This window comes from Thermobia domestica, chromosome 14, assembly GCF_964235325.1.
Source record: "Thermobia domestica chromosome 14, izTheDome1.hap1.1, whole genome shotgun sequence".
In the NCBI taxonomy this organism is placed as follows: Eukaryota; Metazoa; Arthropoda; class Insecta; order Zygentoma; family Lepismatidae; genus Thermobia; species Thermobia domestica.
In genome coordinates this window covers 6,395,451-6,407,691 of record NC_137467.1, presented here as the reverse complement: position 1 = coordinate 6,407,691, position 12,241 = coordinate 6,395,451, and the positions used below count along the sequence as shown (strand labels likewise).

Sequence of the window (12,241 nt, the reverse complement as noted above, 5' to 3'; positions counted from 1 at the left end):
CCACGTGCCTGATCCGGGTCTCCCGCGCTGAAGGTGATGTAGCAGCAATGCACCGAAAATGGGTAAACAGCCTCTTATGGAAGGTTCTATTCACACCTTTATTGTGAAAAGTTGTCCAATAAGTTAAATTTTGGAAGAATATTCTCTAATTTCATTAAAAAGAAAATTTTATTATACAAGGTATTTCAAAACAACATCGACAACATTTGGGAGCTGATTCCTGACACCAAGATGACAAAAACTATAGACAAACCTTGTTGCACAAATTCTAGAATGGCGCATTGACTGGTACACTTTGTCTCAAAATTGATTTTAAATTCTAAAATTTTTCGACATACCCTATAGGACTGTACGACACATAGTGTTTTGCGATATACCGGTTGGAAACCACTTAATTAGACCTTAACCTGTTAAAGTGCATGCTTATAATAAATATTTCGATAAAACAAATGGAAGATAACTGGTAACCATTATTATGATACATATAATAGTGTATTAAATGGAAATACAGCGGAGTCTTTTAATTCGAAGTTCAAGGACACACAAAAAATGTTCCAATTATCCAAAATTAGAATTATCAAAAAATGTGCGTTGCTAAATGCCTTAGCGAGCAATGCTACTGTATAAACATAGAAAAAAGTTATATGCAGTAGACGTTAGGCTTAAGGGATATTATGACTTACATGAAACAATATCTCTTAAAGTATATTTATTCGTACATAAATTAAGCTACACGTAACATGGAAAATAGAAGTACCACATTCACTGAATTAACGCACAAACCCACATTCACTGAATTAACACACAAAATCACAAACACTGAATTAACACACAAACATACATACACTGATTTAACACACCTACACTGAATTGACACATAAAGACACATACACTGAATTAACGCACAAACCCACATTCACTGAATTAACACACAAAATCACAAACACTGAATTAACACACAAACATACATACACTGATTTAACACACCTACACTGAATTGACACATAAAGACACATACACTGAATTAACGCACAAACCCACATTCACTGAATTAACACACAAAATCACAAACACTGAATTAACACACAAACATACATACACTGATTTAACACACCTACACTGAATTGACACATAAAGACACATACACTGAATTAACGCACAAACCCACATTCACTGAATTAACACACAAAATCACAAACACTGAATTAACACACAAACACACCTACACTGAATTGACACATAAAGACACATACACTGAATTAACGCACAAACCCACATTCACTGAATTAACACACAAAATCACAAACACTGAATTAACACACAAACATACATACACTGATTTAACACACCTACACTGAATTGACACATAAAGACACATACACTGAATTAACGCACAAACCCACATTCACTGAATTAACACACAAAATCACAAACACTGAATTAACACACAAACATACATACACTGATTTAACACACCTACACTGAATTGACACATAAAGACACATACACTGAATTAACGCACAAATTCACATACACTGAATTAACATAAAAACCTACATACACTAAATTAACACACAAACACACACAAACTGAATTAACCAACAAAGCCACAAACACTGCATTAACACACAAACTCACAGACACAAATAATAATCTTAATTATATGCTCTTAGTTAAAGAGTTTCGTGATCTCCGTTTGGTTTGAATGGATTATTTTCAGTCAACCAACAGAACCTTCAGTTTCGTTTATTGTCTGTACTACGTTATGTGTAACATTTGGTTGATATTCAGTGGATTGTCTTAAGAATACATAATCTCATTCAAAATTGTCGAACATTTTGCAAACTTCATATGAGGTTGGTACACGCTGTTTCATTATTCCACGTTGGTCTTGTCGTAATCTTCTTCTTCATCAAATATATTGTATTTTCGAGTCACTCTTCCCTCTTCACCATCAAAAAGATTGTTTTTCCTTGCCACTCTTCCCTCCTCCTCATCAGATAGATTGTATTTTAGTGTCACTCTTCATCACCAGATAGGTTGTATTTTCGTGTCACTCTTCTCTCTTCATCATCAGATAGATTGTATTTTCGTGTCACTCTTCCCTCTTCATCATTACAAAGATTTTATTTTCGTCTCACTCTTCTCTCTTCATCATCAGATAGATTGTGTTTTCGTGTTACTCTTTATCCTACATCATCAAATAGATTGTATTTCCGTAGCTCTCTTCCCTCCTGCTCATCAGATAGATTGTATTTCCGTGCCACTCTTCATCAGATAGATTTTATTTTCGTGTCACTCTTCATCACCAGATAGATTGTGGTTTCGTGTTACTCTTTTCTCTTCATCATCAGATAAATTGTATTTTCGTTTTCGTGTCACTCTTCCCTCTTCATCATCAGATAGATTGTATTTTCGTGTTAGAAATACCCTTCTCCCTTCATCATCAAATAGATTGTATTTCTGTGCTTCTCTTCCCTCCTGCTCATCAGATAGATTGTATTTTAGTGTCACTCTTCATCACCAGATAGGTTGTATTTTCGTGTTACTCTTCTCTCTTCATCATTACAAAGATTTTATTTTCGTCTCACTCTTCTCTCTTCATCATCAGATAGATTGTGTTTTCGTGTTACTCTTTATCCTACATCATCAAATAGATTGTATTTCCGTGGCTCTCTTCCCTCCTGCTCATCAGATAGATTATATTTCTGTGCCACTCTTCATCAGATAGATTTTATTTTCGTGTCACTCTTCATCATCAGATAGATTGTAGTTTCGTGTTACTCTTTTCTCTTCATCATCAGATAAATTGTATTTTCGTTTTCGTGTCACTCTTCCCTCTTCATCATCAGATAGATTGTATTTTCGTGTTAGAAATACCCTTCTCCCTTCATCATCAAATAGATTGTATTTCTGTGCTTCTCTTCCCTCCTGCTCATCAGATAGATTGTATTTTCGTGTCACTCTTCCCTCTTCATCATTACAAAGATTTTATTTTCGTCTCACTCTTCTCTCTTCATCATCAGATAGATTGTATTTCCGTGCCACTCTTCATCAGATAGTTTTTATTTTAGTGTCACTCTTCATCATCACATAGATTGTATTTTTGTGTCACTCTTCCCTACAGCTGCCTCTGTATAATTGAAAACCAATTATAACTATATTCTTCTCTTTGGAATAGTCTAAAACTAAAAATTTTTGTACTGTATTATTTCGAATTGTTCAGACAGGAGGCTCAAAAGTTCGACTTACCCACGATCATTTACGAGGGCTATCCAGAAAGTAGATTACGTTTTGGAATAAAAAATCAACAAAGTATAGGAAACAAATTTTATTATATACAGATGAAAGCCACACACAAATACTACTTTTCGACATAGTCACCATTCAAATTAAGGCATTTATCGTAGCGATGTACGAGCTTGGAAATTCCTTCGTCGAAAAATTCGGCCGCCTGCGACTTCAACCACTTCGTTACCTCTTCTTGCAGCTGTTCGTCGTCATCAAAACGCTGCATAGCCAGCCACTTCTTCATTGCTGGGAATAGGTGGAAGTCGCTCGGTGCCAGGTCGGGACTGTACGGCGGATGAGGAAACAACTCCCACTGAAAAGATTCAAGAACTTCACGCGTGACATTTGCCGTGTGGGGCCGGGCGTTGTCGTGAATCAACAAGATCTTAGAGCTCAACATTCCTCTGCGCTCGTTTTGAATTGCTCTTCTGAGGTTTTGCAGAGTTTGGCAGTACCTTTGAGCGTTTATTGTAGTGCCTCTTTCCAGGAAGTCCACCAAAATCACACCTTTTCTGTCCCAAAAAACAGTCGCCATCATCTTCCTTGCCGACATTGTTTGCATGCATTTCTTGGGTTTTTGGGGAGAACCTGTGTTCCCCCCCTGCATTGATTGCAATTTCGTTTCACAGTTCACGTGTTTCACCCATGTTTCGTCACCAGTTACGATGCGATCGAGTAAAGAGTCACCATCCTTATTGTAGGCGTCCAAAAAGTGCAACGCTGCAGCCATTCGCTGATTTTTGTGGTCCTCTGTCAAGATTTTTGGAATCCATCTTGCACAAAACTTGTGGTAACCAAGCTTTTCGCTGATGATTTCGTGCAACAAACTTCGCGAAATTTGTGGAAAACTCAAAGAAAGTTCCGTTATTGTGAACTTTCGATTTTCACGGACTTTAACATCGACATTTTCGACAAGTTCGGCAGTCACTTTGCTGGGTCTCCCACTTCGATCTTCGTCGTGAACATTGGTTCGGCCATTTTTAAATCTTATGACCCACTGTCGCACTCCACCTTCAGTGATAATGTTGTCCCCATACACTTCACACAGCTGCCGATAGATTTCTATCGGTTTACAGTTTTTTGCTGTCAGAAACCTTATTACTGCACGCACCTCGCAGCTCGCGGGATTTTCAATTAACGCAGACATTTCAAACCGTCACAGTATCTTAACGGAGCACAGCACGAACCTCTCACTAGCACGGCTAGATGCCGACTGAGCTGCGCAACGCTCTGACCCCAAGATGGCCGCGCTAGCCCCGCCCCTAGCGGACACAGACGAAAACGTAATCTACTTTCTGGATAGCCCTCGTACAATTGTTATTAATAGAGTTTTCAGTGAAAATATACTTTTCTTGGATTCTTCGTGATGAATAGTCCAAGTGAGAATTAATTAGAGTCCACTGTATTAGAAGAGCAGCAAATGTGAAAGTATGAATTTAATTGATAGTAAAAATTTTTTTTCAGTTACCTAAGGCTTTTGTTGGTTCTAAGATGATCCAATCGGTAGAAGAACAGAGAACTCCATGATGTAGAAACACCACCGGTCGCTTCTCTTGTTCAACAGATTTTCGACTGTAAGGGATTCGATGCATTTGTAAAATGTAGCCATCTTCTGTTGTTACAAAGTGAGATTCTGCAGGATAGCCATGTTTAGCAATTAACTCAGGCTAAAGAAAGAGAAGTTAACAGTGTCCTTATCAATTATTCAATTGTTATGGACGTTTCTAAATTTATTTACTTCATTAAATAATCAGAATTCTCGTCATTGGAAGCGAAGATCCAAAAGTCGGTGGTATATACACCCCTGATGTGTAAAAAGGCCCGTATCTACGGGAGTCATGAGGGGTCGCGCCCTAAATTTTTACTACCCCCCTTTAGTGTTTACGGTAGGCTTGCAAATGAACTATAATATTGTTAGATCGGGTACCCCCTAACTTCTATCAGGCCCCCTTAGAATTTACTGTACATTTTTGGGCTACCTACGGGCCTGTATGTAAAGTAATAATTGCAAATTATAAGGCTTGTTGTAAAATACCAAATTTCAATAATAATTTTTGTAAATTCATTTTTAAATGTGTAAAATGTGTATTTTTCGCATGAGCTATGTTCTGCTCTCAATTCAGATACAAGAAAAAAAAACGAAGTTTCTTATTTAGCTCTTTTACCTGGCAAATTTTTCTCTCCTTTAAAAATATTTCAATTCAAACACAACCGTGTCCATGTGTTTTCTCAGAGTACTTCCATTTCATGCTACATTCTCATTCCACTAATTCTTCCATCATCATTCACTTGCCTTAATCATCGTCTCCCTTAGCCTAAAGGACATAATCGTGAGACGTTAAACTAAAAGATTTCATCCCATTTGCATTTGCTATGTCCTTGCATATAACTAGGTAGAGGCCTAGACAAAAGCAAATAATTTTCATACGTAGCCCTACATAAAATATCCTATGTTCTTTTATTATTGAGTCTACATCGCTGGTTCGCTCCAAACACGAATCAGAGGGTGTTAAAATGATGGGGCAGAAAAATAACAATTTTAGCTGTTATTGAAAAGAGGAAAGGAAACTGGTTGGGACATTGGCTAAGAAAGAACTGTATCTTTGAAAATCTTTGAGTTGTTCATCCCACGGCTATGCCGGTTAGGCTAAAGGAGACGGTGATGATGAGTAATGAATGAAATGGTGGAATGAAGAAAGTGGGAGGAAACGGGAGAACCCCGAGAAAACCCACGAGAACGGTGCTTGTCCACCACAAAGTTCACTTGGCGGGAGCTGGGATCGAACCCAGGACCCCAAGCACCAGATGTGAACGCTCTACAATTGCGCCGCCGTGGCCCCAAGCACTGTATCATGAGAGATGTGCTAGAGGGATTATGTGCAGGAAAGAGAGGGAGGGAGTGAAGAAGATTGCAGTTGATGGACGATATCAAAACAGAAAAGACGTACGTGAGGATGAAGAGGTTAGCCGAAGACCATGCAGTATGCAAGATTCTCAGTTACATTAAGTGACGTGCCAGTTAAATTTCTGCAATTAGGGTCTCGTTCTCCTGGAAATGTGATGACTTATTTCAATATGTTAGTGATGTCCTGTTTTCTCCTGTATTGGACGTTGCAGGGAGAAGGAAGTGATCTGTTTGACAGTGAGTGAGCTGAAATACATGAATTGTACGTATTCTAGTGTTTAACGTAACAAAACAGGCAATATTACTATAGTCTTCTATCCATAATTCAATCGGAGCGTTGTACAGTCCGCAGCAAAAGACCTGCAACATGAGCATGTAACTTTATTGCGAAACGACGCAGTTTTTTGCTCCAAAATAAGTATGCAGAGGAGGACGCCGAAATTTCTCTTGGCGTGATTCGTGCCAGTTATAGGGCAGACAGTAACCAATGTTTACCAATGTTTTGAATAGAGGTTTCAATGGGAATATACTTTTGTTCGAGTTATCGAATATTTTGAATTATCTAAATTCGAATTAACAAGAGTCCGCTGTATTATTAAACCAAATGAGAACGTACAAATGTAATTGATAGTGAGTTTTGATTTTTTTTCAGTTACCTAAGGCTTTTGTTGGTCCTAAGACGATCCAATCAGAAGAAGCACTGAGTGCTCCATGATGGAGAAACACCACAGGTCGCTTCTCTTGTTCAACAGATTTTCGACTGTAAGGGATCCGGTGCATTTGTAAAATGTATCCATCTTCTGTTATTACGAAATGAGTTTCCGAGGGATAACCATGTTTAGCAATTAATTCAGGCTGAGGAAAGAAAAGTTAACACAATGTCTTTATTAATTTGTCTACAACTTCACATAATTTCCATTATCAATTGTTTTATATACCCTCCTAAACTAATTTATTGAATTATAGTATAAAAAGAATTCGCAAGATTGCAAACGAAGATCCAAAAGTCGGGGTATACCCAGGGCCGGCCCTAGGCAATTTGCCGCCCATTGAAAAATGCATCATTGGCGCCCCCTTTTTCTAGAAACAACATATCTTAAAAGCCACGATTTTAAGTATTTACGCCGTCATGATCAAGGAAGGGGAGGGGAAAAGCACTCGCACTCGTAAAGGTCTAAACACTACAAATACAATCACGTTCTCTCTGTTTTTTTCTTTAAATAATAATCTCTTATGTTAGTGAAAGGTAAAGCAAACACACCTGCAGAGGAAAGATGGTAATTCTTTTTATAAAATTCAATATCGAGTTTTAATCTCAATATATTAACTTGAAATCCCAGTGCATATAGCTCTTTTATCTTTATTTCTTGATTTTTCTTCTACATCTTAACAATTAAAAAAAGAAACTTATTTCCATCTTCAGCGATAAGGAACTTATTTGTGACAAAGACAAGACTAGTTTTCATATTAAAACTATGATAACTAACTAAATGCAACAGGTATTCGCTACTGTTCGAGGATTGAGTTCTTATATTTGACAACAATCAAGCAATTACTGCTAGGATTTGATTGACCATTTGCTTTAGCAATCCGTTTTCATGTGACCATAAACTAATGCGACCCAAACATAACTTATGAATGTAGTATTCACATAGAAGGCCAGGTTAGTAAATTTAACCACCATCATCATGAAGTATGTTTCCAACAAGAAATATTTATTTTCAATAATGTAGTTATGGCAGATTTTGCCGCCCCTCGAAACTTATCGCCAGTGTAAATGCTCTTGTTGCAGAAATGGTACAGCCGGCCCTGGGTATACCCCTGGTATGTAAAGTGATGATTGCAGAATATAAGGTACCCAAATTTCAATAGCTTCTGTAAACTCATTTTGAAGAATGTGTAAAGAAAAACAGACAAAAAGAAAATAAATAAAACAATGTATAAACCGTGTTTATAATTGGAGTATACCGTGTAATGACTTGTATATATTTAAATATGGGTGTCTCAAAAGTTCCCTGACATAGGATAACTCTGTTATTATTAGAGTTACAACAAAATGTAAAAGGGTAAAACCGTCTCCAAATATGATGTTTTCAATCTAAAGTGAAGCAATTTTTTTTAATTGGACGAGCCATTAGGGTTGTACACTCTTTATGAGTCCAATGTTAAATGAAAATGCAACGTTGCCATTTACCTGGATCTACAACATAAGTGAATGAAGTTACCGTCTTTTGAGCTAACATGTCGATAGCCAGCCCCCATTTCAAACAGTAACTTCATTCATTTATGTCGCGGATCCAGATAAATGGTAACATTGCATTTTCATTTAACATTGGGCGCATAAAGAGTTGAGTTGAGTTGATTTTAGTTTAGCGTCCCGTTCAGCAGCGAGGCTATATGAGACGTGGACCTACTGATTAACGTGGAATCCGAACCACATGATGGGCGCATAAAGAGTGTACAACCAAACGGCTCGTCCAATTAAAAAAAAAATAAATCCTTCACTTTAGACTTATATATAGATAGATATATAAAACTATGAATCATGTTAACACTAAAATAATGCTTGAGATATAACACATGGGTGAACTAGTATCACCAACGACACTCGAGAAATTTCTTATTTCCTTCTGGATTTGAAATTGAACTTCTCTCATTTTTGAGATGAGACCAGAAATTTGTTCTCTCATGTGTCATGTTTAATTAATTTATTTAAATATTAAAAACAAAACTTTTGTATATGAGTGTACAATTAAAAAAACATTTTATCAGTGTTATACGGAAGAAAATAATGTTAGACGTTATGAGACAAACAACTTTTAAAAAGAAAATCCACAACGAAAATAAGTTACAAAAACTGATTACGTACAAGTTGTTTTCGCTCTCTCAAACTAGTATAAAATCTTAAAAATTTGAAACTATTTATTCTTAATCTCAATCATTCTCTTGTCTTCGCTACTCCGTCACCTTGCGACTTTAAAGCTTCGACGATGATGGTTAACATGGAGCTGAGAGAGAGACCTCTTACGTTAAATGTAAGTTTTTTACCTTTTGAATAATTCAAGTCTCTTTAAAAAAGTTTTTTCTTCTGGCAGTCTCCTGCTAAGGCCTCAAGTATAACAGCTCTTAAAGCTAAATTTATCGTTTATTAATGAATTAATATTGTAATACTTTGCAGACCTTTGAGCTCACTTAATATTTGATAATTGATAATACTATGTCTGCACATGTGTAATAATGAGATAAAAATCTTTTGTAATAAACATATACATTAAACTTCTTTTCTTTCATATACTACCAATTTATCATTTAGCTGTTAACTTGAGTAATAAAATACTAACCCCTATACACATTTATATCTAAAACTACTAAGCATTAAAATTCTCTTAAATAAAATTCTATAAATTAAACACATGGGTAACACTAAAAATAAGCAAAAATACTCAATAAAAAGTAGTAATGACATTATTTTGCCACGGATGTAATTAAAATTCGAAACTAGCGACTTAGGGAAAAAAAAAACATCTCTATACCAATTTTTAATTGAAAAGTGAATTTATTTTCCATGGCCAACAAGTAACTAATTGAGGTAAATGGGCTAGAACTTGCCTTCAGTCAGAATATATTAGACAACAAACGTAGAAATTCTTACCGTAGTTTTGTATATGTCAGGAGGCTCTTTAGACACTGTGATGGTCACCAGAATCGGAAGTAATAATAATGCCAAGATGGATTTCTGTAAAATTCTTCTCATTGTCAGTGACAATAATAAAAATCAGTCGATCTGCAATGTAAAGAAATATAGTTTAATTTAAAAATGAAAAAGTAGTTTACATAAATGAAATCTTAAATTTTTTAGTGTGTCGTTTAGTAGTTTTGGCAATGGTTTTGAAAATGATTTTTAAAACATATCATAAAGCACACTGCGGAATAATCGTATGTGGCTTACGTAAAAACTAAAGTTACATTTGTAAATCGTGTAGTTTTTAGGCAACGTACAGCAAACGTATAACTGAAAAAGTATATTTTATACGTACTTTGTGTATAAGAGCTGCTAATAAACGCTTTTTCCGTCCTAAAGAAATAACTGTATATAGGTGGTCAGGATGTCACAACTCATGGACGTATGTCACATATAGCTGACGTATGTAACATATTTATGCATATGTAATATTTGGAAGACTGTAAGATATCATACATCCTGCAACGGCATGATGTAAGATCTAAGCGGGAAAAAGAGCACTACAAATGTAGGATATGGATAACGTATGGTCCGTACTAATTTCCGTAGTAAACATACGATTCCGTATATTTCTACAATGTACCGCTGTCCTAGTAACGGATTTTTCTCTGTGCATGTTAGGTAAGATAATTTGATTATCTCTTTGGCCGGTCAAAATTTACATAATTCAAATGATTATTTATTGATTAAACAAGCAGCTTATTGTTAGAAGTATTATCTGCCTCACTGCTTAGGAGTATTGTGTCACTGTCAGGAAATGATAAATAAATAGCCGCAATCTGCTACTCGACAATGATTTTCTAACATGTGCATGAAAATGAAATTTTTGAGTTTTACGTCCCACAGTTATGCCCGCTAGGCTAAAGGAGACGGTGATGGTGAGTAATGAATGGAATGGTGGAATGAAGAAAGTGGGAGGAAACGGGAGAACAACGAGAAAACCCACGCACACGGTATTTGTCCACTACAAAGTTCACTTGGCAGGAGCAGGGTTTCTAACATGTACAATAAAGAAAAGAACAGAAAATTCAGTTTTATGTGTCATGATTCTGCCGTTAGGGCTAAGGGAGACGGATGATTAAGACAAGTGAATGGCGATGGAAAAATCGGTGAAATGAAAATGTGGGAGGAAACAGAGTACCACTAGAAAATCCATGAATATTGTGTGGGCCAGCATAAATTTACTTGGTCAGGGGTCGAACCAGGGATCCGAAGCACCAGAAATGGCTCTACCACTGTGTCACCTTACCCCTTGATATACGGTACATGGTTAAATAATATGTTCCTGCGTAGTAATAATAACAATAATGACCAACAATGAAAATTTACCTTGAACAAAATTCAATTGTTTGCTAAGTCTCCCACGCTCCCAGATAAGACCAGAAGAAGAGTGAGGCATAAGTATGGCTTAGATCGGCCAAAGATAAATCGACAGCTTGTTCATGTGCTAAAAATGAGCTTATTACTCACAATAAGACCTTAGTGTTTCAGGGAAAAGGAAGCTTAGTGCTTAGATAAAAGGTAACTGTGTTTCCAGAGAATGAGTAAGCAAGGGCTAGCGACAGTTGCAGCCCTGAAAAAAACAGATACGCCTACAAACACACCGCCAACAAAACTCAGATGGGAGGCATGGACCCAGGCCCGACACTTCGAAAAAGGAAACACCTCCATTAAAGATTGAAGGAGATTGAAGATTGAAAAGAATGAGTTGTGTGCTCCAAAGGGAGCTTATACTCAGGGAAACAGCTGTGAGTTCAATAGGAGCTTTGTTTTCAAAATGAGCTGTGTTCTTAGAAGTTTTAAGATTTTGAAGTGTTTCAAAAGAGGAAAAGGAAGTCAGTGAAGGGGTCGATGATCACGAAGGTTGGAATGTTGACGGATAGTACGAAAAAGGTTATTTGCGAAGACCCTGGAAGTAGTTGGAAGATAAGCACCGTAATAAATATTTGTGCATGGCAAATTGAAAATACAGTACAACCCCTCAAATCCGAACTAATTGGGGCTGAAGCCTGTTCGGATTTCGAGGGGTTCGGATTACCCGGGAAATAATATTACGTACTTATTTCGTCACTGAATTGGCGGTAAAACAAAGACTGAGGTTAGACAGGGTGGCCCAGTGGTGATTTTTCGTGTGAATCGTAATCCAGTTGACCTAAAGTGATTTCATTGTTTTGAATTTTTAGAAATACGTAAGTAGACGTAAACTATTTCCTATTTTATCTAAACTTAACTGTATTTTATAACGTTTTGAATAAGCATTAAGTCTAAAAATGTTAAAACCTTAAAAAAACTAAATTTGTGTG

The 12,241-nt window shown here is 36.5% G+C and overlaps 1 protein-coding gene across 1 annotated transcript in view; it reads right to left on the bottom strand.

Annotated features, from left to right (window-relative positions):
• Positions 1-9,981, bottom strand: part of LOC145670661 (lipase 3-like) — a 30,717-nt gene extending 20,736 nt beyond the window's left edge. Inside the window, exons 1-3 of the mRNA XM_081739450.1 lie at positions 9,849-9,981; positions 6,853-7,051; positions 4,760-4,924 (exon numbers count right to left, since the gene is read on the bottom strand). Coding sequence (XP_081595576.1) covers positions 4,760-4,924; positions 6,853-7,051; positions 9,849-9,950 — 466 coding nt within the window. The 5' untranslated portion in view covers positions 9,951-9,981. The remainder of the gene's footprint in view (positions 1-4,759; positions 4,925-6,852; positions 7,052-9,848) is intronic.
• Between the last annotated feature and the right edge of the window lie 2,260 nt (positions 9,982-12,241).